Source organism: Acanthamoeba castellanii, assembly GCF_000313135.1.
Source record: "Acanthamoeba castellanii str. Neff unplaced genomic scaffold scf7180000084573, whole genome shotgun sequence".
Classification (NCBI taxonomy): domain Eukaryota; phylum Discosea; order Longamoebia; family Acanthamoebidae; genus Acanthamoeba; species Acanthamoeba castellanii.
This window is the reverse complement of record NW_004457435.1, coordinates 14213-40461: the sequence shown is the minus strand read 5'-3', so window position 1 is coordinate 40461 and position 26249 is coordinate 14213. Positions and strand designations below refer to the sequence as shown.

At 58.3% G+C, this 26249-nt stretch overlaps 13 protein-coding genes across 13 annotated transcripts; 4 read left to right on the top strand and 9 right to left on the bottom strand.

Annotated features, from left to right (window-relative positions):
- Positions 1-480: 480 nt before the first annotated feature.
- Positions 481-4151, top strand: ACA1_042020 (zinc finger, C3HC4 type (RING finger) domain containing protein; the record flags this gene model as incomplete). The annotated part of the gene is made up of 21 exons (XM_004338830.1): positions 481-567; positions 679-743; positions 825-873; positions 965-1008; positions 1083-1304; positions 1363-1672; positions 1719-1806; positions 1877-1959; positions 2045-2102; positions 2179-2243; positions 2375-2436; positions 2555-2638; positions 2739-2787; positions 2868-2944; positions 3034-3092; positions 3176-3265; positions 3324-3415; positions 3524-3629; positions 3731-3792; positions 3912-3983; positions 4062-4151. 21 exons carry the CDS (start codon positions 481-483, stop codon positions 4149-4151), a joined length of 1914 nt encoding a protein of 637 aa, XP_004338878.1.
- A 510-nt stretch (positions 4152-4661) lies between these two features.
- Positions 4662-6894, top strand: ACA1_042010 (Endoalpha-1,2-mannosidase-like protein; the record flags this gene model as incomplete). The annotated part of the gene is made up of 13 exons (XM_004338829.1): positions 4662-4732; positions 4799-4886; positions 4954-5025; positions 5102-5197; positions 5290-5413; positions 5564-5635; positions 5722-5770; positions 5837-5885; positions 5978-6086; positions 6158-6243; positions 6315-6387; positions 6497-6621; positions 6724-6894. The coding sequence occupies 13 exons, from the start codon at positions 4662-4664 to the stop codon at positions 6892-6894; spliced, it is 1185 nt and encodes a 394-aa protein (XP_004338877.1).
- Positions 6895-7103: 209 nt separating this feature from the next.
- On the bottom strand, positions 7104-7866 carry ACA1_042000 (snRNP core protein SMX5d, putative; the record flags this gene model as incomplete). The annotated part of the gene is made up of 4 exons (XM_004338828.1): positions 7104-7175; positions 7250-7354; positions 7435-7593; positions 7861-7866. 4 exons carry the CDS (start codon positions 7864-7866, stop codon positions 7104-7106), a joined length of 342 nt encoding a protein of 113 aa, XP_004338876.1.
- Positions 7867-7913: 47 nt separating this feature from the next.
- Positions 7914-9851, top strand: ACA1_041990 (endonuclease VIII protein, putative; the record flags this gene model as incomplete). The annotated part of the gene is made up of 7 exons (XM_004338827.1): positions 7914-8159; positions 8240-8328; positions 8442-8520; positions 8622-8721; positions 8859-8952; positions 9043-9162; positions 9320-9851. 7 exons carry the CDS (start codon positions 7914-7916, stop codon positions 9849-9851), a joined length of 1260 nt encoding a protein of 419 aa, XP_004338875.1.
- Positions 9852-9976: 125 nt separating this feature from the next.
- ACA1_041980 (hisactophilin II, putative) lies at positions 9977-10552 on the bottom strand (the record flags this gene model as incomplete). The annotated part of the gene is made up of 4 exons (XM_004338826.1): positions 9977-10161; positions 10226-10324; positions 10404-10508; positions 10534-10552. 4 exons carry the CDS (start codon positions 10550-10552, stop codon positions 9977-9979), a joined length of 408 nt encoding a protein of 135 aa, XP_004338874.1.
- A 674-nt stretch (positions 10553-11226) lies between these two features.
- Positions 11227-12278, bottom strand: ACA1_041970 (uncharacterized protein; the record flags this gene model as incomplete). The annotated part of the gene is made up of 4 exons (XM_004338825.1): positions 11227-11364; positions 11422-11762; positions 11848-11951; positions 12040-12278. 4 exons carry the CDS (start codon positions 12276-12278, stop codon positions 11227-11229), a joined length of 822 nt encoding a protein of 273 aa, XP_004338873.1.
- An 801-nt stretch (positions 12279-13079) lies between these two features.
- Positions 13080-14001, bottom strand: ACA1_041960 (Osmotically inducible protein C, putative; the record flags this gene model as incomplete). The annotated part of the gene is made up of 6 exons (XM_004338824.1): positions 13080-13157; positions 13240-13355; positions 13414-13488; positions 13563-13670; positions 13740-13839; positions 13903-14001. The coding sequence occupies 6 exons, from the start codon at positions 13999-14001 to the stop codon at positions 13080-13082; spliced, it is 576 nt and encodes a 191-aa protein (XP_004338872.1).
- A 335-nt stretch (positions 14002-14336) lies between these two features.
- On the bottom strand, positions 14337-16337 carry ACA1_041950 (deoxyribonuclease II protein, putative; the record flags this gene model as incomplete). Its single annotated transcript, XM_004338823.1, has 10 exons — positions 14337-14408; positions 14494-14580; positions 14676-14780; positions 14857-15024; positions 15106-15239; positions 15331-15525; positions 15657-15747; positions 15947-16002; positions 16087-16142; positions 16210-16337. 10 exons carry the CDS (start codon positions 16335-16337, stop codon positions 14337-14339), a joined length of 1092 nt encoding a protein of 363 aa, XP_004338871.1.
- Positions 16338-16856: 519 nt separating this feature from the next.
- On the bottom strand, positions 16857-17933 carry ACA1_041940 (Deoxyribonuclease II, putative; the record flags this gene model as incomplete). Its single annotated transcript, XM_004338822.1, has 6 exons — positions 16857-17030; positions 17069-17173; positions 17254-17337; positions 17409-17492; positions 17581-17717; positions 17795-17933. The coding sequence occupies 6 exons, from the start codon at positions 17931-17933 to the stop codon at positions 16857-16859; spliced, it is 723 nt and encodes a 240-aa protein (XP_004338870.1).
- A 197-nt stretch (positions 17934-18130) lies between these two features.
- ACA1_041930 (uncharacterized protein) lies at positions 18131-18751 on the bottom strand (the record flags this gene model as incomplete). Its single annotated transcript, XM_004338821.1, has 4 exons — positions 18131-18224; positions 18301-18327; positions 18482-18572; positions 18638-18751. Coding segments are annotated over 4 exons (326 nt in total), but the record flags the coding sequence as incomplete, so codon positions are not given.
- A 108-nt stretch (positions 18752-18859) lies between these two features.
- Positions 18860-20743, bottom strand: ACA1_041920 (deoxyribonuclease II, putative; the record flags this gene model as incomplete). The annotated part of the gene is made up of 10 exons (XM_004338820.1): positions 18860-18928; positions 19015-19098; positions 19185-19373; positions 19462-19545; positions 19616-19752; positions 19857-20048; positions 20143-20236; positions 20339-20394; positions 20514-20563; positions 20634-20743. 10 exons carry the CDS (start codon positions 20741-20743, stop codon positions 18860-18862), a joined length of 1065 nt encoding a protein of 354 aa, XP_004338868.1.
- A 625-nt stretch (positions 20744-21368) lies between these two features.
- Positions 21369-23856, top strand: ACA1_041910 (GNT-I family protein; the record flags this gene model as incomplete). The annotated part of the gene is made up of 11 exons (XM_004338819.1): positions 21369-21752; positions 21836-22077; positions 22151-22273; positions 22338-22473; positions 22541-22664; positions 22736-22830; positions 22898-23027; positions 23104-23179; positions 23279-23405; positions 23509-23679; positions 23764-23856. 11 exons carry the CDS (start codon positions 21369-21371, stop codon positions 23854-23856), a joined length of 1701 nt encoding a protein of 566 aa, XP_004338867.1.
- A 104-nt stretch (positions 23857-23960) lies between these two features.
- Positions 23961-26176, bottom strand: ACA1_041900 (LNS2 (Lipin/Ned1/Smp2) protein; the record flags this gene model as incomplete). Its single annotated transcript, XM_004338818.1, has 8 exons — positions 23961-24061; positions 24166-24452; positions 24571-24736; positions 24850-25431; positions 25513-25604; positions 25720-25867; positions 25900-25972; positions 26102-26176. 8 exons carry the CDS (start codon positions 26174-26176, stop codon positions 23961-23963), a joined length of 1524 nt encoding a protein of 507 aa, XP_004338866.1.
- Positions 26177-26249: the final 73 nt, after the last annotated feature.

Sequence of the window (26249 nt, the reverse complement as noted above, 5' to 3'; positions counted from 1 at the left end):
CTGGACGTGCTTCCTCGCTACAATTTTGATCAATCGATTAATTGTGCTGATAAATTGGCGGGAAAAGAGAACAAGAAATTAGAGAATCGTTGCGTCGCCTTCCTCTTCAATTTCAAATTGACCACGCTGAGTGAGCAGGACGCAGAGCACGGCTGCAGTATGGAGACTGAGGTGGCCGGGGGCGCTTCGGCACGCTTAGATCTGCGAGAATTTGATGGCCTGCCCCTTTCCCAATCCTCCTCGCCCTGCTCCTCGCAAACCACATCAACTACAACAACCACCACAGCAGGAGGCTTGGTGGCGAGCACACCGCCCCCTCGCGATTCGCTGTCCATAGCAGGCACGCCAACGATTCTGGTGCCAGCATCGCCCGATTCGAGGGGCGACCATCTCGATCCGCTCAACCGGTTCTCAATCGATGAAGGGCGTGCCGGAGGCTGCTTGGCAGGCCAAAAGCGCCGGCAGCTCACTGCCAGGTTGATGGATCTGCGGTTCGACGCCAAGGATGACGATGTCTTCCAACAGGACCACAAGAAGTCACACAAGAAGGCCAAGGTCGAGCACCAGGTAGCCCATCCCCACCACCACGACCACCACCACCACTACCACCAAAACATCGTCGTATGGCCACCACGCTCATCTCGGTTGTGCACTGCGTTCCACCATGTGGTGCAGCAGTTGCCAGAGTCGGCATCGCAGTGCACCATCTGCCTCGACAGCTGGCAGTCGTCTGGCCCACACAAGTACGCACACCACACAACACCCGGCTGTTGGCAGGTCTGGCGGCTGCCTCACTACAACTCACATGCTGCGTTGTATTGTAGGATATGCTCCCTCAAGTGCGGACATCTCTTTGGCCGAAGCTGCATTGAGGTACCTCCTCTAATCACTGCCACACGAACTTCCCTGACGTGACATCGCGAAACACTCTCAACGACGCACATCACACATCAACTCAATCCAGAAATGGTTGCGCAACAACAAGCTGTGTCCGATGTGCAAGGCCAAGTACGGCTTAAGTCACTTTGTTTTGTTTTGATGGAGGCCTTGGCTCACTCGGGCGTGCGTGTTGGCCAATACAGGGCTCAGCGGTCGCACATCCGCCCGCTCTTTGTGCAGCACCTCATCGTAGTTGACAATACCGAGGAGTGCCGGCTCACGAAGCTGCTCGCCGAGGAAGCGGGCAAGCGGGAGAAGCTGGTGCGTAGCTACAAGGCCGACATGGAACGAATCCACCTCGAGTGTATAGCCTACAAGCAGCAGGTGGACAAGCTGAAGCGAGAACTCGACGACGAACGAACCAAGTGCGCATTGCCCCCCCCCCTCATCCACACCTCAGTCATCGTTCACTGCGTAGAACAGGTTTAACTGGTCTCATTGGAATGTGACGCAGGCGCCTTCACCTGCAGCGTATGGCGATGCAGACGATACAGAACGGGGTCTCGATGGACACGACCTCCTCGGCGGCCTTTCTATCCGCACTGACGCCGGCGTCTGCGCCCTCTTCTCGCTCGCACAGCCCATCAAGGCAGCCTGCTACCAAACCCCCGCCTCCCGCTCTGGCGCTGCCCTTTCCGCCGACCTTACCTTCCACGCCCCCTCCTACCCCTACTTCCACCACTTCCACTTCCGCCTCCATTCCTGTTCCTACTGCCACTCCCTCTTCATCGTTGTTGGCTCCCTCGTCGCCTTCGCTGTCGATCTCCTTCGCCCCCAAGCCCTCTCTCCTCTCGCTCCGCTCGACCTCCGCGTCCGAGATTTTGATTGACGAGCCGCCCATCTCAATACGAGCAGACAGACCCAAGGGTATGCCACATTTGTGTGTGCTGTGTGTGCGTGCGCGCGTGTGCTGTGTGTCTCACTTTCTTGTGTCTAGAACTAGACAGCAGAGCGCCACTTCCTCTGGCCACGAGCCAGATCAAGCGAAAAATGGACACTGTACATAAACTGTCCGTGAGGGTACTGTACCGCAGCACTATGCCCCACCCAAAGGCCGCCACTTACCTCCCATGTCTCGTCTGTGTGTGCCTGCGAACCGTCTTAGCGTTCGCGAGTTTTGGATATCAGCTGCGAGGGACACCTCTTGGCCTCTGCTGTGACCGGTGCCTGCCCCTCTCTCGCATGCTTTGCTTTGTGTCGCCCTCCTCTCTGATCGTGACCTGACACTCGCACGCGCAGGCGGGAGCGGGTCGTCCTCGAAATGGGGCCTGGTCAAGGTCAGCTTGCTGGACCCAACCCACCAGGTACCGCCATGAACCACACACACACACACACCACACGCACACACGCACACACGCACACACGCACACACGCACACACACACACGCACACACACGCACACAATTGTGTACAAACACTCGCGGTGCCTGCGTAGGAAACAATTGCTGGCCTGCACGACAAGCAGATACGCGACATCAAGTGCGGCGTTCTCGGCTCGTACGCATACCTCAAATGGCTTGCTAGCCTCGCTTTCATGGAATGCAGCGGCAGGCCGCAGCGCTCCGCTACTTTGCAATCTCACAGTTCCTCTTTCTCTTTCTCTCTCCATTATCAGCGCGTCGGAGAATCTGGTGCTGACTGCGTCGGAAGACAAGACGCTACATGTCGTATCTCTCCGCACCAACAGTTCGGTGCAAACGTAATACTCCTCCCTTCTCGAGTTCATTTGAACTATCTACATCTTTGTGTCTCGTCTTCTTTTGTTAAATTGGAGGCTCACGGCATCTTTTGTCATTCAGGTTCACGCTTGAAGCCGGAACGTGGGCATGCGAGTGGGACAGAAACGATGTACGCTTTGTCGCTGGTTCCTCTGTGCATGTGCCGCAAGCGTGGCCTCTATACTGATGCCTCATCATCTGCGCTTGCAGCCCAACTACATTTACTGCGGCGTGCGCAATGCCGTGTGGGTCTACGACATGCGAAATTCTACGATCGCGCTTCCCAGGTCAGGCCGCCACACCGGCTCTACCTTTGTGCGTGCGTGAGTGAGTGTCGGTCTCCCACTTCTGATTTTTCCTTTGCTTGTTCACACAGGCCCACGTCGGCGGTCACACAACCGATTCATTCCCTAGGCTTCCTGCCCGACCACCAAGGTAGACTCTTTGGGCCTCTCATGGCGCCCACCCGTCCGGCTGCCCGCACAGGCCTTCTAACGCTTGGGGGTCGCCGCCAACAGGTCGAAAAGGTCTCCTGGCCGCATCGTGCGGGGGCGTGTTCTGCTTTGATCTGCTGAACGAGTGGGAGGCCACCAAGCTCCCATTGTCAGGTATGTGCGCCAAAAGATGATCGACTCGTCCTCAATCTAACGCCTTGAACGTTCGCAGGAGTGTGTTCGTCGGTGTCGTATGACCACGAGAGCAGGCACTGCGCGGCGTCGTTCCGCTCCTCCCCGCACTATGCTAAGCAGTCTCACAACGTACGGCCAACCCAGCACACGCGCACGACACACACTACACACACGCACACACGCGACGCATGTGACACACATGCACTTGCTTACGTGTGGGTTGGGGTCGGTGCACAGATATTTACGTTCGAGGAGGGCGCCAAGCCGAAGGAGCTGCGGACCTTGTACTCGACCTCTACACAGACACTGCTCTCTCGAAGCACCCTCTTTTCGTTTGTCGATGGTGCGTACACCATGCCGCGGCCCTATCGCCTCCATTCCCTTCTCTTCTACTCACAACCACTCACTCTCTTTCACTGTGACGGCCGGTGTCCACACTGTCAGGCGATGACTTGGCCCTCAGCCGACGGCTCCTGCTGGCCGCTGGCTCCGAGGCCTCCAACGCGGTACCTCCTTAAGCAACAGTTATTTAATCAATCACACCCAGGCACACCAAGCCAAGCCGGGTCACGCATGTCTCCATCTAATCGTCGTCGGTGGCGGTGGCGGTGGCGTTTTGCAATAGGTGGCGCTGTGGGACGTGGCATCTGGGCAGCAGATCGCCCACCAGCTGGCGCCCCACTCCTCGCCAGTCATGGTACTCCAGCAGATCTGGGGGCATTGTGTGGTGTGATGTGTCCTTGGCTCACTCTGATCCCTATCGCTGATGTTGAAGGACGTGCGGCACTACGGTGAAGGCGGCGGTCTCTTCCTGGCGTCGCTAAGCGAGCAGCAGATCTTCCTCCACAACCTCTCCGCGGGCTGATGCGTCAGCCACACACATACACACACACACCACATGTACACAACACATTAAACTCAGACTTCCGATTGGCACAGTTTCTTTTCGTTCGTTCGTTTGAACTCTTCTCTCTAAAGCACAATGCAGCAGGTGGCGCGGCGACGACGGGCGCGGGTGCTCTGCACGCGCGGGGTTGTGGTTGCCGCGGTGATGGTGGGTTCCCTCTTGTGGCTCATCTTCAGCCTTGTTCCTCAGGTTCGCCTACAATCTGCATTCCTGCATTTATTTCTTTAATCACTAATAGTTGATTTGATTTAAATGATCTATTAGTGGTCGGACTGGCCCAGCCTGGAGGGGGAGGAGGACGCGGGCAGCATGGCCCTGGCCGGGCTCCGGCGGGGCCTCCGGCGGTCCTCCCTCTTCGGCCGACCTTCGCCAGCACCAGCACAAACCCACAACGCCGACGTGGCGCCACCCAAGGAAGAAACGCGAGAAAAAGACCAAGAAAAGTCGCGGCAAAGCGAACTTCAGCAGATGGAGGCGGTGGGTCCAGCAGGAAGTGCCAGCGTTGCCACCAGCACCACCCAAGAAGAACAACAGCACAGGTACCCCCATTCAATTCTTATTGTATTGTTATTTTTTTCCCCATTTTTTATAATATTCTATTGTAGTGAGGGGCAGGGCGATGACTTGTTCAGGGAGAGGGGCCAGGTGTTCTACTACCCGTGGTACGACAACCCTGAGCACAACAAGGACAAGGTAACCCGCCACATCACCCATCAGCCTCGACGTCGTCAGCTCAAACTGACACACACACGTTGTGCAGGCGTACCTGCACTGGAACCACGATGTGCTGGCCAACCCCTACCAGCAGGGCTCGGTCAACGGCGACCCCTACGTGCCTCCAGAGCAGGTCTGAGTGCCCCACTCCGTTCTTTCACATACATTGGCTCACTGGACTCGCTCGCGCGTAGATCGGAGCCAATTTCTATCCACAGCTGGGCTGCTACTCGTCCATCGACCGGGCCGTGATTCGACAACACATGGCGATGATCCGCAAAGCCGGACTGGTACGCTTCACAATGTTGGCTGATTATTACATATAATGTTCATATTTGTAATATAATAATAATCTTATATGATTTATGTATTTATAAAATAGGGCGTAATCACGGTGAGCTGGTACCCGCCGGCCTATTCGGACGGCCAGATCCAATCGAATCCGGGCTTCTCCGATTCCACACTCACCTCCCTCCTGGACATCGCCCACGAGCACGGAGTCAAAGGTGCCTCTTTTCCACAACTTCAACCACAGCAGCCTCAAATGTTGTGCTGACTGTCGCACCCTGGGTGTGCGGTGCTGCGTGTGCGTGTGCGTGTGCGGTGTGCGGTGCTGCGTGTACGTGTGCGGTGTGCGTGTGCGTGTGCGCGTAAAGTGAATCTGCACATCGAACCCTACAAGGACCGGTCGGAGAAGAGCGTGGCAGGCGACATTCGCTACGTCATAGGTATGTCTGTACCGATTATGCCGTTTCCCCATGTCAATATGAAGGTATGAATGTCGCCGGCTTCAACGTCGTGATCTTCAGACAAGTACGGCGAGCATCCGGCCTTCTACCGCACCACAGGACCAAGCTTCCCATGTACGCCGCCGGCGAGTTACCACTTTCCACGGCACGCATGCGCGCTCACCGCTGGCTCTCTTCCAGGTTTTACGTGTACGATAGCTACCTCACGGAATACAGGAAGTGGGCCAAGGTACATGCGTGGGTCTAGTAATGCGCGCATCTTGCGCTCCCCCATCTGAGCGCACACACACAACTGCACACGCGCATACGACCGCACATCAGGTGTTGGGCAGCCCGTCCGAGCATCCCGATTCCATACGGGGCACCAAATACGACGCGATGGTGATCGCCCTCTTCGTCGGTGCCGAGGACTATCAGCGAATTCCTCAGGGTACAGACACAGACACACACAACACGGGTGCGCTCGCCTTAGCACTCATTTCATTGTGATTATATCGTTAGGCCGCTTTGATGGTGTCTACACGTACTTCGCGACCAACGGCTTCACCCACGGGTCCACCACCGCCAACTGGGCTCGTCTCGCCTCGGTGCGCCCTCCCAGGTTCGAGGTTGTGCCAACCTGCGCTGGCTGACCCACTCTTGTGTGCGCTCATCTTAGTGGGCCGAGCAGCACGGCATGATCTTCATCCCTTCGATCGGCCCCGGCTACGAGGACACACGCATCCGACCATGTATGCCGCACACACCGCACACGCACCACCGCACACGCACCACCGCACCCCACGCATCTCGCAAGGCCCGGCTGACGCTCGTGGGGGGGGGAGCTGCGAACACAAACAGGGAACGCCAAGAACTCGCGGTCGAGGGAGGAGGGCAAGTACTACGAGCGGATGATGAGTGCTGCGTTCAACCTCGACAAGGTGCCCGAAGTCATCTCCATTACCTCATGGAACGAATGGCACGAGGTAACGTTTCTCTTCTTAGCCTCCCTGCGCTGATGATGATGATGAAGAAGGTGATGATGTTGATGAGGCGATTTTTGATGTTGATGGCGTCTGTTTGCGTAGGGCACGCAAATCGAGCCGGCGGTGGCGAAGGTGGTGAAGGCGGTGGACGGGCAGTGGCCGGAGTACGCGTACATGGACTACGCACCGCACGAGCCCGACCACTACCTCTCGCTGACCCACCAGTGGATGGCCAAGTTCGCCGCCAAGTGGCGCTCCGTCCGATCGGTGTAATCCAGAAAACAAACCCATGTACCACAACAGCAATCCTGCCACCTTCGGCTCACCACGGCCCATGGTAGGTGAGCACACACACGACACACGACACACGGCACACGGCACACGACCTCGGCCCACGACACACTACCACCTAAGGAGAAGTCACTGATGGAGGAAGAGAAAAGCGTTGAATGAATGAACCTGTGGGGACAGAAGCAGCATAATTACTGCTGGCTGGCCTTGTATTCTCGGGCCTCAATTCGGGCAGAGTCCTGCAGCAGCTCGGTCACAACCTCCTACAAGTTGACGCCGCACACGCACACACGCACGACCGCACACGCACACGTACACACACACATGGGTTGGACACGCAGAAGAGAGTAGCAGTGCAGCGAGCAGAGGGAGAGGGTGCCTTGGCGGGAATCTGCACGTAGCGGATTACTGAACCACGGATGAAGCAGTTGCGCACGGACAGCTGCGCGAAGAAGAACAGATGAGTCGTTGATCGTGAGAGCCTGCGCAAGATCACCACCACGATCAGGTGGAGAGCGATACCAGATGGGGGTACTTCTCCTCATCGAGGACGTGAATGTCGTGCAACTTGATGTTGAGATACTGGTCGACTGAGTGCAGCACGCCTCGAATGGCCAGATCGTTCTTGAGCTCCACCACAACCTCCTTACCCACAAGACTCTTGAAGAACGAATAGAACAGCTACAAGTAGAAACAATTCAATTGAATTAATTTGTGCCGGGGGGAGCGATTGGATCATGAATCTCGATAGCAGCTATTCATTCTTGCCAATTCGATCCGCGAAAGCCAGGAAATGAAGAAATTGAAGGAGATGAGCGGGAACGTACCATCTTGATGGGTGTGTTTTGTAAAAGAAAAGATAAAGAAAAGTCTAACATAATAGTGCACACTGAAATGAAAAGTGTACAATTTTTAGTTGGGGCGTTCGTGGAACAAATTGGCGCCTACCCACATCTGCCTCGATCGATCGCCTCGCCAAACGGAGAAGAGAAGAGAGGAGAATGCCCGAGTTGCCAGAGATCCACAACTTTGTGCGAACGATACAGGAGCAGGCGGCCCACCGCACGTTCAATCGCATCGTACAGCCGCGTATAGCCGAGCCCAAATGGCCGCAAATCGACTCGCGGGGGTCCTTCGAAGCGCAGGCCCCCTTCACCCTGTCTGCCGTCGCTCGCGGCAAGGAGCTGCAGCTGACCATGGTCCTCCCGAACGGCCTCTCCATCGACTTTGTCTTCAACCACGGCCTCGTACCTATTTCCCCCAAAAGATAGTAATAATAATCCATCCAACAACGCCTCATGAAGTTTCTTCAAATCGTGAAAAACAGGAGGGGCGTTGGGTGTGGCACGCCGATGCGAGCTCAGCCAGTGGGTCGGCCATGCTCGAGTTTCACGCCACCGACGGCGGCTGCTTACGGTATTCATTTTTTGCATCTACACTGCTTTCTTGCGTGCACGCCACGAACCAGTGTGGTCGTCTGTCTGGCCTGTTGAGCTCTTCCTTCTTCTTCCTCGCTTCTGTGTGCACAGCTTGGTGGACAACATGCGGATGGCCAGCTGGCACCGAGGCCGCTTCGACCCGGTCACCCGCGGCCCCGACCCCCTCACCGTACGACTATTCTTTGCTACCAACCAACGCAACGCCGCAGCGCCTGACCACTTACTCGGTCGTTGTGCGGTGGTCACACGTCGATGTGGGCCATTGTGCAGGAGCTGCCGGCTTTCGTGGCCCTGGTGCGCAACAACGCCCAGAACAAGGACTTCAACAAGCCCATCGGCGAGGTGCTTCTCAACCAGAAGTACTTCAACGGTACCACCACTCTCCGTCCTCTCTTCTCATCTCTTCTTCTTATCCTCCTTGCTTCGTGCATTTGCGTGTGCGGTGTGCGTGCGTGTGCGATGGTGTGCGTGCGTGTGTGCGTGTGCGGTGGTGCGTGTTGTGCGCAGGTATCGGCAATTACCTGCGGGCCGAGGTGCTGGCCAGGGCCGGTATATCGCCGCATCTGCCGGCCACCCAACTATTCACCAGCCCCGAGTACCAGTACGAGGGCCCGTCATCACGAACGCCGCGAATCGCTGTCATCACTCGTCGCTTACCCCCCCCCTTTTTTTAATGTGGTGCGTTCGAAAGGCAAAAGAGCGAAGTGGTTCTTGCGCTGTGCCACGCGATCCCGCAGGAGGTCCTGGATGACCGGGGCCTCAACAAGTACGGCAGCCCGGCCGAGAAGCAGAAGTTCCAGGCCTGGCTCACGTACGGCACTCATCACCGACTAGTGCTTGCTTGGCTTGGCACCGAAATAACGCACGACACACGACACACGACACACGACACACGACACACGACACACGACACACGACACACGACACACGACACACGACACACGACACACGACACACGACACGCACAGGTGCTATGGCAAGGCCACCAGCGAAAAGGACAAGGGCGGCCGTACCATTTGGTACTTCCCGGACCAGGCCTCGCGACAGCCCTCGCCCAAGGACCTCGACTACGCGCAGCAGCTCATCGGCCAGGCCCAGGGCGGCAGCAGCTTCAACAACAGCGGCGGCCTCGCCCAGGGTTTCTCGTTCGCGCCAACCCCGATGGCGTCAATCTTGATGCCCGCCACCACCAAGACTGCACCTCTACCCAGCAAGGCGGCACTGACTGCGGGCAGCGGCGGAGTGTATTCGACGACGACAAAGCTGCTGCTGCTCGTGTCGATTCTGTTCAAGGAGGGCAAGATCGAGGCGGCGGAAAAGGACCGGCTCAAGGAGATCGTGGTGGCCGGTGGCGGTCGCCAGGGCGGCGAGGGGAAGGCGGTGCAGTGGCTGACGAAGCTCGAGGCCTGCCTGGAGTACTTTGAAGCCGAAAACGACCTCGACGAGGTGGGCGAGACCATGCGCATCCTTACCAGACGCTACGTCATCGCCCACAACTGAGTTGCCCTCATCAGGCTACCCCCCCCATCGTTCATCAAAAAATGAAGCCCCCTCGCTTTCTTCGTTTTTTGGGCTGTGGGTCACGTGTTATGTGCAGAATGGGGGGGGGGGGTGACAAGTCGCGTTCACCACAAGATTTCCTCGGTGAAGAGTTCGGCTTCGGTGCGCTCGTGGTGCGCGTGGACCTTGTGCTCGTAGTAATGGACGCCAAGGTACTTGTTGTGGTACTTGACCCTGAACGCGACACGCCCCTGATGATGCTCCATGTGGAACTTGGTGTTGTGCTCGTGGTGCTCGTGTGTCAGGTACACTGAAGAAGAATTGTCAACACCGTGAGTAGAAGGCAATTGAGAGGAGAGGTGAGCAGGGCGTACCATAAGTGTCATCGATGGCCACGTACTTTCCAGAGTGGGCGTTCTTGATCTCCACCACGTCGTCGTAGAGATGTTTGATGATGAAGATGCCATGATCGCCTGGCGGACGTAGAGCGAAGAGCAGATTAGCGCAGCTTGACAATGGTTGGCGCTCGTGTGAGAAAGGCGTCACAGGTACCGTGGTGGTGACTCTCTGGGCGTATAACACCGTCCTCGCCAACCAGATAGTGGCCAGAAGCTGACCTCAGGCAGGCCTTGTGTCCGCTCGAGTAGAGGCATAGCCCTGCGGTGGTTCATATGAGATGTACTCGGTGGTGACCACCACATTCTCCTGGTAGTACGGCTGCTGCTGGTGATGGTGGTGGTGGCCAAACATGACTGGTGTGGTGGAGAGTGAAGGAATGACTTGGGCTGTTGGTTGTAGTGAGAATGATGTTCTTTGATCAGCGACCTGGTGTGTTTTTATACGTGGTACCTGCGGGGCGACATCACAATGTTGTGCCCGCTGCGGGCAGGGGATGCAGGATTACAGCATCAACCCCGCTGTGGCTCAAATGCCATTCTTTTAACTTCGTACCCCGTGGGTCCAATCAAAGAAGAGCGGAGAAAGCGTGCGCACCGAAGGGCACGTAAACGCGAGATAGCCGGCGTTAACGCCAACGACGAATAAGGGTGAGATAACAATATAATATCTATTATTATCAAATAAATAAAGTGTTGTTCGGGAGATATTTCTGTATGTGATGCGCATGTCCGGTCGTGGGTCGGTTTCGTCCCGCCATCGTGGCGTCTTCCTGCCGCGCGGCGTGAGCACGGACCTGCCAGAGCGCACAAGGGCCCACGGCACATGGCCCTGCTGCAGGGCCGGCCAAGTGTGGCTTCAGAGAGCCGCGACCCGCCTGTTGGCTGCCCGTGGGCCGGTCCTGCGGCCGCCGCCAGGTGGTAGGTGGTGGCGCTGTGTGATGTTGTCGTGGCCAGGCCTGCAAGGCTATCGCGTGTGGTCAGGTCCAGTCGTGGAGCGGTGCCGGGCGCGGGCTCTTTCTGGCGCTGCGCGGGTCGAAGGTGCCGTAGTCGTAGATCAGGAAGATCGGGTCCTCTTCGCACACGTTCTCATCGTGATCGTCGTCTTCTATGTCGTGCTGTTGATGATGATGATGATGATGATCGTCATCGCCGTCGCCGCCGCTGCCGACTACCCGCTTGCGACGGCTGCGGCTGCGCGCCTTGGCCTTCTTGGTGACGACGTAGATGAAGGCGCCGGCGCTGACGCCCAGCACGTAGAGCACGACCAGGATCCACAGCACGAGCGAGACGACGAACGAGGCGTCGTAGTCCACGCCGAGCACCACCTCGTGGGCTTCCTTGCGGTGGTGAAAGCAGGGCCGCGTGGCGTTGAGCGCGACGGCGTCGAGGAGGCGCCGGGCGTCGTCGGCGGTGTGGCGGGGCCGGGTGACCTTCTCGTAGGCCGAGGCCTGCATCCGGCCCTGGTGGCGGTGCACGTACTCCACCTGGAACTGAACCACATAGCCCTCCTCACCTGTGTGTGCGCACACGCCGTGTGAGAAACACACACGCACACACGCACACACTCACACACACACACACACACCGCACGCACGTACAGACGCCACGGAAGCAATCCTCGACCGGGTGGCTCGCCTTGGCCAGGACGAGGCACTGTGCCGGCACGAAGGAGTGGTGCGCGCTCACCTCGGCCGAGAAGTGTCTGTGTAGCATGAACGAAGCCTCGTGTCAGCAAAAGAAGAAGATGAAAAAGATGAAAAAGAAGGCGAAGAAGAAAAAGTAGAGCATACTTGTAGCCGGCGATGGCGAGGGCGACGCCGAGGGTGAGACAGAGGAAGAGGAGCAGGAAGAAGCTTTGGGTGCAGCAGGCGTCGTTGAGGGCCGAAGTCGCATGTCCGGGTCGGGCGTGGGCGCCGCCACTTATGAGAAGGCTCAGCCGCTCCTCCACTTCGCGCTTCTGCTGGAGGTGGTGCGGCAACGCCCATAGGTTGCTGCTCGCTGCTGCCTTCTTGTCCAGCCCATAGCTCATCACTTGTGCGCCTGGCACCAAGTAAGCAGTCCTAAGTAAGCAGTGATAGCTTATCAAGATTATCAAGATTATCGTTTGCAATTTGTGTTCAGAAGGCCCCTTACCCTTGGGGCTTCAAGCCAACTTCACGGCTCTAGTTGCTCGCTTGCTTCTACAATCAAATCCTAGATCGAGGCGGGTAACCGTTGGGTGTTCTTGTCCCCTCCACGTCTTTGTCGACGTCGCCATTTCTTTTCGATTCTTTAAAAGAAATCAAAAAGAAACAAAAACAAAGAGACGTTAACCCTCATGCCTTCCACCAACAAACATCGGGAAGCACTGGAACGACATCATGGAGAAGGATACCGGACAGATAACGATGTGGGCCACCTACTCACCTGAGATCTTCGGCAGAGGCCATGATAGCAATGATATAGACGACAAGTGTGGGAAAGTGGAGTGGGCAGTGGAATGGAGTGAATCAGCGTCCAGAGTGGATGTGGATAGGCCATGCTGCACACGCGCCCCAGCACAATCACCGCAAGCAGCAGGCCACCTCCTTATCCCTATCTCCCACACGCCACAAACTGGATGAGGCACGAATGTGAGAGGTTTCAGGAGCGCACGACCATGGGACACTTCTTTGCAAGGCGTTAGTAGGCCAGCTCGTCCACCTTCTCCTGCAGGGCATCGATCTTGCCCAGCGCCCTGGCGTTCTCCTTAGCTGGTTCGCTTTGGCGAGCACGCCAGCACCTTGTTGTCTTTATTGAGTTGTGGCGCAACAGTGTAGGACCATCACATCACATTCATCATATGTTGACGTCACACTTTGGTCCAGGAGACATCCATCTGCACACCAGCATCGTGGAACAGAGCTGCCACGGGACACTTCTTGTGGACCTGTGTCGCGACGACGAGCCCGTTAGGGAGCAAGGCGTACGTGAGCGGTTTTCCCGACCTCGAGAGGAGGTGGAGCACGTACCAAGTGGGCCAGCTCGTCCACCTTCTCCTGCGGGGCGTCGGTCTTGACCAGCGCCTTGACCCGCACGGTCTGGTACCGCGCAGGCACACCCTCAACGCCGCGGAATCCGCGAACGTCTACCGATGAACCCCACATGGTGAGTCCATGATGATTCAGCAATCCTACCAAACGTACCGTAGTCGCCCTCGATATCAAAGGTGATGCTATCAAGCTTGATCTTCATTTGGCGGGCCAGGAGCATCGCAGTCGCTGAGGCAAGCAACGATCAGCTGCGAGTACGATCAAGGATGACGCAAGTTGATGAGGAGAATGGTGGAACTTACCGTGCTCGCAGCCGGCAAGCGAAGCCAAGAGGGTGTGGAGGGGAGTGGCACCGGTGTCGGTTCCGCCCATCTTCTGGGGCTCGTCCATCACCACCTCGTGGCCTTCACCTGCGTGTAGGATTATGTGAGCGTTGGCAATCAAAAGTTCATGTATGTTGTAGCGAGTGATGTGCTGACCTTCTTCCTTGGCGACAGTGCGCATGCCGGTACCAGCAGCAGTGATGCGCACTTTCTTCCACATGGGCTGCGAGGCCCCTCCCGTCGCAGCTGCATAGCCCTATAATCCATCCATTCCTCAAAAATCTGCTGCCCGTCTGGGGGGGGGGCAGGAGAATCGTACCCGGCTGAGGAGATGGGCAGAGGGTGCAAGAGTTGTGCTCGGCCGCAGGTGACGCTCCAGTGTGCCAACGCGCCTCGCGCTCCCCATCATCTTTCTCATTCTTTTTCTTTTTCTTTGTTTGCACAGCGTTGCTCAACGAGAAGTACGGTTGGTGTTTGCAGCTGCTCCTTCCGTTGCCGTTGGCGTGCCATCTACACCACCATTTCCCACTGCGTGACGGCGACAAGGAATTGATATCAACCACTGGCTCTTCGCCAAGCCTACCACCTCGACAGCGGCCCGCACCGGGGCCTCAGACAGCCAAAACATCCATCGATCGGGTACCAACCACCATCACCACTGATCGATCTCCCACCGTCCCGAAGGTGGTCTTCGCAGTAGAAGGTTGATGAATAAATATTATCCCTTCGGCCGAACATCGGGGCGAGCCATGCTCATTGGCAGGCCTCCGTATCGGCGATAATTCCGTTGATCGAAGTCCACAGCTTGGAGGACTTGATGCACACCTGTGCGGGCGACGAAGACGGCGAGTGGTGTCAGCCTCGTGGATCATCGTGGATTGGGAGGGGGGAGGAGAAGGAATGAGCGTACAGTTCCGCCGCCACGCTTGGCCTGCGAGTACTGCCTGTTGATGTCACCGATGCACACGATGTTGGTGCCCTTGGCCGCGAGCACCCACTGCAGGAAACACGAAAAAGAACGAAGAAGAAGACGAAGTCATAGTAAGCTTTGAGATAGGTAGCACTAACAGAGAGAGCGGGGAGGGGGCAAACCTTGGAGTGGTCCTGCGTTTCCTTCCATGCCACGTCGTCCGAGAAGTTCAAGTTCTTCACGTTGACGTTGTCCAGGTTCACCTCGGGACGACAGAACGACGGCATCTACACCAACATATCAAACAATAACTCTCAATTAGAGCAATCGTCATCGATTCACCAACATACAAAAGGCGCGGACCTTGTTGGACTTATCGCCGTTCATCCAGGTCTCGATGGTGAGGTCGGAGTTGATGGTGGGTGCCACCAGCCCGGAGTAGAGGTCCTGATTCCACTTTCCATTCTTGGAGAACACTGTGAAGACAGTGCCGCCAACGGTCTTGATGGCCGTCACGTTCGTTGCCTCCTCCTATTAACGTGCAGTGTGCGTGTGCGGTGGTGAGTGAGTGCGTGTGCGGTGTGTTGTGTCGTGCGCTGCGTATGGGCGCACCTTGATAAAGTCACCATCAAGGACGGCCGCGAGGTTGGGCATGTTGGGCTTGAGCGCGTCGGGCATGTTGGAGTCGTAGACGTAGGGCTTGTTCAAGAGGAACGCCGACGCAGCGTTGTCCAGGTTGTCCAAGTCTGCGTGCGCACCGCGCCAATCACAAATCATAGAATCATCAGTTGAAAACGCCCCCAGCTGCCGACTAGTCACATGGACACGAGAAGGTACTCATGGACATGCACAGGAAGGACTGGCCGTAGGTGGCGGCGTATGCCGGGTAGCCTTCGTAGCTCACGCCCGAGCCGGTGTTGGCCGGGAAGCGCGGCACGCTGTGGACCAGCCAGAAGCCGCCGTCCGCGTCGAAAGCCATGTCGCCCTTCGTGTGTCCGAACGAGCCGTGCTCCTTGTTGTCAGGTGTCTCGTCTGTGTGTGTCGTGTCGTGTTGTGTCGTGTAGTGTCGTGTAGTGTCGTGTGTCGTGTGTCGTGTGCACACATAAACAGACAAGCGTTGAGTAAGCGAGGCAGAGAGAGGTTGCCGTGGTAGTAAGTCGTACCGTTGTACATGATGTAGCCGGCGTCGGACCCGGCCGAGTAGATCTGCTCGAGCGTGGCGCCCAGCGACGCGTCGATGTTCTTGTCGAGTCGCTATGGGATTGGGGGAGGGGGAAGAGGGGGCGACGCGTCAACGCCACCACCGCCGCCGCCACGATCACCACCATCACCAGCAGCGACCCACCAAGTAGCACGATCACACAACCAGGGCGACCAACAACACTACCACGCTATGAAATGCGAGTGGTGCGGGCGCGAGGAAGGGTGAGGGTGGCACAGGGATGGGCCTTACGTTGGCGGTCATCGACAGGGTCGGGTCGTCGCTGTCCGCATACGCGTAGCCGAAGCCTGTTCGCCATCAACGAATCCAGGCCGAGTGAGTTTAGTTTGGCCCAAAGCGCGCTGCCCACACTGTGGTCAAGTGGGACGTACCAGAGGCGGCGTTGGGGTCGGAGCTGCCAGTGAGATGCGGCACCTTGAAGATGACCCTGGTGGTTGGTTGAGTTGAAGAACACCAAAACTTGTGATATAGAGAGAAGAAGGAGCACAACGTACCACCAGTCGACGGGCTTACCGCTCTCGTCGCGGCACGAGATGCCGGGCGCGGCCGCCGTGGTGACCACCAGGAGCGAGGCCAAGAGCAGGGCTGAAAGAAGCCCGGAGCAGTAGTTGAAGGCCGACATGACGGATCAAAAGGGTCGAGGCGAAGCGGGACCTTCTATAGCGGCGGCAGTGGGGTGCGGTGCGGCGGAGACGAAGGACAAAGAAGAAGAGGAGAAGAGGCCGCGGAGCAGACGACCTCGCACCGAGCCGGCGTAACGGACAGCTTCGAACGGGCGCAGGCCTTGCTCGTATTTGGGTCGCGCATCCTAAATATGCGGAAAATGTGGGGCCAAAGAAAGGGTGATCCCAAGCTGTCACACTTCAAACGGTCCCAGGGTGGGACGCTGAGGATCTGCCGGAGCCAACCACCGGAGGCGGGTCAGTTGTTCAACTGTCGGCAGAGCGGAAGAGAGAAGCGAAGAAGAAGAGGAAGAGAACCAAAAAGAAAGAAGCAAAAAGGATTTAGTGATGATACATGTCGGGGCGGGGCGATCACGAGCAAACGTCGCGCCCGGTGATGATCGACCTGAGAGAGGACCACACCTGTGGAATGGCCGCGCAGACCTTGTTGAGACCCGACAAGAGAGAGCGTCAAGAATTCAAGAAGGAGAGTACTGAAGAAGAGGAAAAGAGGGAGAGGGAGAGGGGGGGGGGTGATGTACAGCGCCGCCACCGCGGTTGGCCTGCGAGAACTGCCGGTTGATGTCCCCCACGCAGAAGTAGCCCGAGCCGCTCGAGTCCGCGATCGCCCACTGTCTCCCTCTCCCAATGAGCTCATTCGTGGCTGTGCGTGACGAGGGGCTGGGGGCACCTTGGAGTGGTCCTTGGTCTCGGACCAGGAGACGTCGCCGTTGACGGTGATGAAGCGGACGTTGATGTTGTCGTAGGGGTGTGCCGGCTTGCAGAACGATGGCATCTGTTGACGCAACGATTGGAGAAGAAGTTAAAAATGGATTGCGAGACGATTGGACGCAATCCAATCGGTGAGAGTCAGACCTTGTTCGAGGTGGCGCCATTCATCCAGGTCTCAATGAGCAGGCTGGTCTTCAGCTTGGGCGCCACCAGCTCCGACCACAGGTCCTGTGTTCGATGAACGTGGTCAGCTGACCAACGCAAAAAGTATATGCGCCGGGCGGCCACCATGCAGGTACCTTGCCCCACTTCTCGTTCTTGGCAAAGAAGGTGAACTGCTGACCGCCGGCCGTGTGAATGATGGAGATGTTCTTTCCCTCTTCCTGTCGAACGATCCGGTTCAATGATGAGCACCGCCATGGTGAGTATGAGGTGAGCGCAGTGCAGGAAGAAAACAGGAAGAAAACGCACCCGGGTGATGAAATCCCTCTGGAGCACAGAGTTGACTCGAGGGAACGTGCGGGTGAGAGCGGCGGGCAGGTTCGAGTCGTAGACGTACGGCTTGCTCAGCAGCAGACCCTCGGCCACCGTCTCGATGTTGCCCGCGCCTGCGACACACACGACACAACGCACGCGTCGGTGTTTGGTTAAGGAGATTGGAATTGTTGGAATGTGAATGGCATACTGAGGCTCAAGCAGATGAACGACTGGCCGTAGCTCTTGGCATAGGCCGGGTAGGTGTAGGGCTCGCTGCTGTTCCGGGCGAACGGGAAACGAGGCACGCTGTGCACCAGCCAGAAGCCGCCGCCCGCATCGAATACCATGTCGCCCTGAACCACATGCCCATCGCCACATCAGCATTCATCACCCCGGCACTACATCTGTCAACAGAGCTGGGAATGGACCTTGAGGTGACCATACGAGCTGTGGCCCTTGTCGTCAGGCGTTTGGTCTGCGAGCGTTCAAGCAGCAATTTAGAAAATGTCAAAGCTGTACCCCCCGCCAGGGCATGAGGCCGAACCATTGTAGAGGAGCCAGCCGTGCTTGGACTGGGACGCAGCGTACACCTGCGCCAGGGTGCCACCCAGCGCCCCGCGCTTGTTCGTATCCAGCCGCTGGGTGGGCGTACGACAATGGTAGGGTACCATCAGCAAGGAAACCATCACCAAAGCATCGTCTGTCGTGACGTACCTTGTCGGTGAGCTTCAGCGTGGGGCTCTGCTTGTCCGCGTAGATGTATCCGTACCCTGCAGCACCACACCACACCCAGGCCCCAAGTCGACAAGAAAAAGAAACGGGAGGTGAGTGCTTCCTTCCCCGACCATGGCACGACGCCCAGTGGAGAAAGGTGGCGTGTGTGTGGGGCGGGTACCGCTTGCGGCGTTGGGATCGGAGCTCATGGACAGGGTGGGCACCTTCACCATGATCCTGACAACCACAGCAATTTTTCCATCAGCTTTGAACTGCACCAGACCTCCGGGGGGGGGGTAATATGATGTAGTACAGTAGGTGCGTACCACCAGTCGACGGGCCGTCCGTTTTCGTCCAGACAGGACGGGCTAGATGCGACCATCGGCACTGCAGACAAGAGCGCGACAACCGCCACAACTATCATCGCCACCACGAGCAGCTGCCTCGCCATCTTCTTTCGGTCGTGGCACGAACAAGAACTCGTCTGCTGACTGTTCTCCGCGCAAGATTGATTTTTTGGTTCATTTTTCTGTTATTAGTCGACAGCAAAGCTTCACCATTAGCACGAGTCCGCGTGGGCGATGATCTTCTTGAAGGCGGCCCAGATGTTGGGATTCTGGGCGCAGACCTGCGCACCACCAACCAACACCGCCGCCAGACGGAGGAGGTGAGTGAGAATTATGAATGTGGTGAGTTTGATCGGGGAGAGCGTACGGTTCCGCCGCCACGCTTGGCTTGCGAGAACTGCCTGTTGATGTCGCCGATGCAGAAGATGGCAGCATCGGTAGCGATGGCCCACTACGAACAAAAACGACAATCAGCGCGTGCGGTGCGTATGTGTACGACTCTTGTGGCTTAAGAAGAAAATGGGCGGCCAAGCGAACCTTGGAGTGGTCCTTGGTCTCAGGCCAGGTGACGGTGGAATCGAGGGCGACCTGCCGAACGTTGATGTTGTTGTAGGAGTACTGGGGCTTGCAGAAGGTGGGCATCTTGTTGGTGTTGGCGCCGTCCATCCAGCTCTCGATCAGCAGACCAGAGTTGAGCGTTGGCGACACAAGGGCCGACCACAGGTCCTGTATTTGTTCGTCGGCTGGACGTAAGCGCGTGCACCACACACGACGCACACGACACGCGACACACAAGTTACAGCACGACGCGTACCTGGTCCCACTTCTTGTTCTTGGCGAAGGCCAGGAAGTTGGTGCCGCCCTGAGTCCTGAGCGACGTCACGTTGGTGGCCACCTCCTTTTGGGGCCAGCGCCAGGTCAGCTCAGTCGCGCGCCGCAGTGTTGTGCCTGAGAGTCGCGATGCGTACCCGGGTGTTGAATTGGCCGTTGATGGCGGCCTGCACGTTAGGCAGAGAGGAGACGAGCTGAGGCGGCACGTTGGAGTCGTAGAGGTGCGGCTCGTTCAGCAGGAATCCGCCGGCGGCCAGGTTGATGTTGTTCAGGTCTTGATTTATATACACAAACGAGCATAGAAATGGTAGATAACATCAGATTGTGTGTGGAATGCGCAATGAGTACGTTGAGGAATGGGACGGAATGAGAGCGCACCGTAGGACATGCAGATGAAGGACTGGCCGTACTCCTTGGCGTAGGCCGGGTAGCCGGCGTAGCTGCCGGAGCCGGTGGCGGCCGGGAAGCGCGGCACGCTGTGGACGAGCCAGAAGCCGCCGTTGGCGTCGAACGCCATGTCGCCCTTCGTGTGGCCGTTCGAGGTGTGCTCCTTGTCATCGGGCGTCTGGTCTGTTATGAGACAACCATGTACCCATTGTGTAAGCCCGATGTGCGGTGTGCGGTGGTGCGGTGGTGCGGTGGTGCGGTGTGCGATGAATCGAACCATTGTAGATCACCCAGCCAACGCGAGACGAGTCGGCATTGTAGATTTGGTTGAGGGTGGAGCCCAGGGCACCATTCAGGTTGGTGTCCAACCGCTGCGCCAGACAGAGAAAGAGAGAAGCTAAGTATCAGTGCCGTACCCTGATCGGCGACAAGCTCCTCAACACTCACTCACAGAGCGAGAGAGGCAGTGGTACGTTGCTGGACAGGGTGAAGGCCGGGCTGTTGGCATCGGCGTACGAATAACCGTACCCTGGCGTCACACACCAAAAATTAATTATGAGAAAATGAGACGAAGAAAAAAAGAAAGAAGAATGGCAGGGGGCCACAAGCGGGCCGACGTCGGCCCCGGACAAGGGCAAGTCTCGGTACCGCTGGTGGTGGCTGAGCTGCCGTGCAGGTACGGCGCCTTCAGTATGATCCTATGGGCGCGTTCGGAATTAAAATGGCGAACAAAGAGCGGAACTTGACCCGGAGGGGAGGGGGCCGTACCACCAGTCGACGGGGTTGCCGTTCTCGTCCAGGCAAGTCGTGGAGGCGTGCGCGGACCCAACCGCAGCCAGTACCACGAGGCACGCAAGGAGGGCGAAGCTGCTCTTCATGTTCTGTGCTTTTGCTGATAGCGTCGAGCTTGCTGGGCAAGCGGGGTTGATTGCGCCCGGCTTGATTGGGTCTCTGCGCTCATTGGCTGGGGTTATCTGGGTGGTGGAAGACTCGGCGACATATTCCAAAAAGAAATACGATTATCTTTATGTTTTCCCAACTGAAATGGAAAATGGAAAGAAATTGCAATATTGAGGTGCACCGCTTGGAGAAGAAGGAGGGATGAAGGTGAAGTGGCGTTGGAAGAAGCCCAGAGCAGCAATGCCGCGCGGCAACGCGGGAGCGCCGTGGAGGACCTGCCAAAGGCGACCGCAGCTGGGCTGCCTGCTGTTGTCCATTATCGCCATTTGGATGCTGGGCCTATGGTGGCTCTTCGCCTCAACAAGCCTTGAACAACAACAACCAACCGACAGTGGCAACCAGGGCCTCGACCAACCCGTCAGCAGTCAAGGCGGCACTGCTCAGCACCTCCAGTCCCAACAACGAGTAGAGCCATCGCCACAAGCTCAAGAAGAAACCAGAGCCACTCCAGAATCGAGTAGCGGACCTCCGAGCGCAGAGCCACCACCACCACAAGAACAGCGGCCCAGCGTGCAGCCCGCCTACGACGAAGAGGCCGAGGAGATGCAGCGGCTGAAGGAGAAGGCGCAGTGGGAGAAGGCGAACGAGCTCTACAGGGCGCAGCTCAAGGAGCGGGACGAGGTGGTGGGCCGGCCGCCTGCAGCCCAGAAGGCGCCCTGGAGCTCGCTGGCGGCGGGCGGGGCGCCCCTGCCCCAGTTCGACTTCACCTACAAGAAGGGCGTGCCTCGGGCCACAGCTGCAGAGGTGGCGACTGTCGGACGGAAGAGGGCAGGAGTGGAGGGACGACGGGAGGCGCACCTGCAGCAGCTCAGGCAGTCCGATCGCGCTGCCGACCTGGCCCGGGCCGAGCGGGAGTGGGGGGAGGAGTTGCACCGGTTCCGCAAGAACGGCGCCAGCCACATCAAAGGCAATGCGTTTGACCACTGGGTACAGACCTGACTCCAGGAATGATCCAATCATGCTGACATGATGATCGCTATGCTAAGCATCTTTTTCCACCCTTTCAACAGTATATGAAGGATCCGGCGTTGGTGGTGCTGGCCTACAACCGACCGGGCCTGCTGGAGAGGACCCTGGCGTCGTTGAACGCGGTCAAGGGCATCTCGCGATTCAAGCTGTACGTGAGCCAGCACGGATACGATCAGGAGGTGGAGCGGGTGATCGACCAGCAGCCGGGCTTCAACCGACTCCACCTCGGTCGAAGCAACGACTCGCGCCTATCCGCCACCCAGCACATCGCCCAGCACTACCAGTAAGTACTCAACACTTCACCACGCCTCTTCTTGAGCTGGTCCCTGATGGCGCACTCGGCTTTCCAACTGCAGGTTCGCCCTGGAGACACTGTTCGTGGACCTGTCGCATTCGCACGTGGTGGTGGTGGAGGACGACATGACCTTCGCCCCAGACTTTGCCATTTACTTCGAACAGCTGGCCCACCTTCTGGACATGTGTGCCCTCCTGCCCACCCAACACTTCAAGCTCTTACTGACTTGGTGCGACCCGACAAACAAGGGACCCCACGCTCTGGTGCATCTCGTCGTGGAACGACAACGGCTTCCAGCACCTGGTCGAGGACCCCGAGCGCCTGTTCCGCACCAGCTACTTCCCCGGCCTGGGCTGGATGCTCAACCACCGCCTCTGGGAAGAGGTACGCCTCACGGCCCAGCGGCAGTAAGGGGGTCCACCCTTCAAATTGACTGATCGGATCGGCTCAGTTGCGGGACGAGTGGCCGGACGACCACTGGGACCACTGGATGCGGCACTCGGGGGTGAGCCGCGGACGCGAGTGCGTGGCGCCGGAGGTGTCGCGCAACTACAACGTCGGGGAGCACGGCAGCAGTACGGACCTGCTTCTTCTCTTCCCTCCTTTTGTGTGTTCGGAACTGAGCTTTGTTTGGTTGTTTGGTCAGATATGGGCGCCGACCAGTTCGCGCGGTACTTCAAGCGGATGAAGCTCAACGACAAAGTCGTCTTCTTCACCTCCACCGACCACCTGCTGCTCAAGGTTTCCCAACTGCTATGAGAGTTTGATTTGGGCAGAGTGGAGTGCTGATGGTGGCGGGGAGTACCAGAACTACCAGCGGTGGATACGGTCCCTGTACAGCAGGGCCGAGGTGGTCAAGAGCACGCGGGTGGAGGAGGGCCAGGAGGGGCGGGTCCTGCTGCTGCCCTATGTCCGCGAGAACTACGGCTCCATCTCCCGTACTTGCTTACTTACCTACCATCGTGTTCTTCTCCGCCTTCTCCTTGTTCGTGCTCACCCCGTGCTACTGCGCAGTGTCGCTGGCACTGTGGGACACTCCCTCTCGAGGAACACACAACCACTCCCTCGTCCTACGCTACAAGAAGAACACGTAAACACCGCACGCACACAAACGCACCGCAATCAGCCGCACGACACACACGACACGACACGCACGCAACTTACAATAATGAACTTGTGTTTGGTGCAGGTTGCTCTTGGCGGACAAGCGGCACTGCGCGTACCTGCCCGAGAGCCTGAGGATCCTGCCGCACGAGCAGCTCCGGTTGGTCACCTCCGCCGTCGGGGAGGACTGCCACGCTCCTTGTGCTCGCGAGGTACCCACCCACCGACTCACCATCGCTTCTCGTGCGTGTCGTGTCGTGTGCGTGTGTGCTGATAGGCGTGCGCGGCTGTGTGCGATATCGTGTGCGGTCGCAGGGTTTGAAGTGTCACCAAGGCGACTTCGACTTCCTGAGGCACTGCGACGCGCTGGCGAGTCGATTCCCGTGCCACCGAGGCCGGTGCCAGCTCGCGGTGGGTCCGGAAATGCCCATCTTCCTGCCTCACGGGCCGCACCAGAACGCCACCGGCCGATGTCTTGTCAGCGAGGTACGCAACACGACACACACACACACACGACACGACACGCACGCACACGACGCGCGCAACACGATGGCTCACTGGCGGTGGCAGGACTTTGCGTCGTGCGCGGCCAAGCACAAGGGTGGCCAGCGCCTCTGCCCGTGCATCCCGCGAACGGCCTCGGCCGCCATACATCCGTACTAGGCCCGATGGGCGAGGAGGAAAGTAGCAAAGAGGCAAAATGCATACACACGTGTGTGTGGCGTGTTGATATGATCGGTACGGGAACAGAGTACAGCAGCAGCTCCTCAGTTCCACTCGAAGAAGTCGCGAGGCGCGGGCACGTCGGCGTCGGGAATGTTCTCCACGACGTACTGCACGTGCTCCACGAAGTCGTCGCCGACGTCGTCTGCGAGAAAAAATGCTGACGGTGAACGCAAGAACGAAAGCGAAAGCGAAAACGGAAGCGAAAGCGAAAGCGAAAGGGAAGACGATGGGCGGGGGATTAAGTACAGGTGCCGCTCTTGCCGCCGAACTTGCCGACGATGAAGGTGCGGTCCTTGGGCTGGCCGGTCTCCTCGTAGGAGCGGACGTCGGTCATGGTGTTGCCGTAGAGGCCGCCGAACTTCATGCCCACCTGCTTCTTGAGCATCATGATCAGGTCGCGCTTGAACAGGCCGACCGAGGAGTAGATGGGCAGCGTGGGCGCGTGCTTGTCCGTGTGCAGAATGAGGCCCGGCGGGAAGCCGTGGTTGGCCAGCCACTCGCGTGTCAGGTAGTACGTCGAGCCCGAGCGACCACTGCACAAACCGCGTGAGCCACTACTGTCGACTCGCACGACACGCACGACACACGCAACACGACACACACAGCACGACTCGACACGACACACACAGAGTACGGAGAGGGAGTGGTCACCTGAGATAGATGGGAAGATAGCCCTTGGCGGCCCAGGCCTTACACAGGGAGGCGGCGCCGGGGCGCTGGGCGGGGTCGAAGGGAGCCTTCACGCTGGCCAGGGTCATCTCCAGCACGATCTGGTCGTCACCCGGCGTGAGCGTGCCGTCAATGTCGTACACCACACCTGCATCAACCACGCGCACGCATCGGTCGTGTGTCAGTCTCTCGATCGTAACACGCAACACACGACACACACGACACACGACACATGGAGAGAAAGAGACCGACCTCCAACACCGTGCTCGAGCACCCAGACCTGCCCGGCGGCGACGGAGAAGTCACCGCCGACGACGCAGCGAATGGGGTACTGGCCGGGGGTCTTCTGGATGGGAACCGCGGCGTAGTTGATCTCGTGCTTCATGCGCCCGCCCTTGTCGGTGGTGGTGGCGCCCAGGTGGGTCCAGGCGCCGTAGGGCGGGCACGGCTGGACGAACAGCTCGACGGCCTCGTTCGACAGATCGAACGCGGTGATGTTGCCGTAGCCGAACACGCCGCGGATGAAGGCCCGGCCGGTCTTTTCCTCCGAGTGCTCCTGCAGCGCGGTCCACTCGTCGTGGTCCTTGGTGACCAGGAACACGTTCTCGCGGTCGCAGCAGCGGTGGATGGCGCGGTGGCCCTTGGCCTTGGCCTGGGTCATGCGCGACAGGCTGGGCGAGCGCGTGGGGTCCTTCTTGACGAAGCGCTCGGGGGCGAACGGCAGCGGCGGCACGATGAGGCCCTCGTCCTTGCCCTTGAGGAAGGTGTAGCGCAGGCCGAGCTGCAGGAAAGCGCCGGTGCCCTTGGGCGTGTTGAGCTGGTACCACTCCTTGTGGTCCTCGTCTGCAACAAACGCGTGTGTTGTGTGTGTCGTGTCAGGCGCACGGCTGGTGATCGAGCGGAGAGAGAGAGAGAGAGACGAACCGACGCTGAGCGTGTGGATGGGTATGGCGATAGAGCCCGCGCGGGTCTTCCCCTTGCGAACCACCAGCTCGGCGTTTGACCTCGTGATGAAGCTGCGTCGTGTGCGCGCGTGCGGCATTGTGCGGAGTAGAAGTGAAGCAGTGAGGCCAAGTGCGAGACTGGCCTGTAGTGCGAGAGCGGTGGGGCGAAAAAGAGAGCGGTACGTACAAGTACAGCTTGATGCCGGGCTTCTCGAGCCAGTCCTTGATGTTGATCCTGTACCACTGATTGTCGCACGTGATGTGCAGAGCAGTCCTGGTCTTCTTGAGGCCGCGCACGTCCTTCACTGTTCGGTTTCGGTTGGTTGTAAGCTCAACTTCGCGCCACAAGGTGGAAGGGTGCCCGTACGCGACAGAGCCAGCTGTCCGACGAAGGGCTGGAGGGCCTTCATGACGTTGAAGGAGGACTCCCTCTCATCAGCCTGAAGAGAGGCAGAAGCCGGGAAGAAGGCGATTGTGAGGAGGCACAACTCTCGCTTAGCACCACAAACCAAAACGAGAGCGTTTGCGTTTGCAAAGGTGTTCGCGAAACGCTCGAGTGGGGGCCGTACGTGGAAGCGGTAGAAGTACTCCTTGTCCATGAAGGGGAAGGAATGGGTGACGTGCGAGAACGAGTTGGTGCGCATGAGCAGATTGCCCAGCCACACGGCCTGCGCGCGCGACAGCTTCTTGGGCCAGTTCTCCACCAGCCAGTCGACC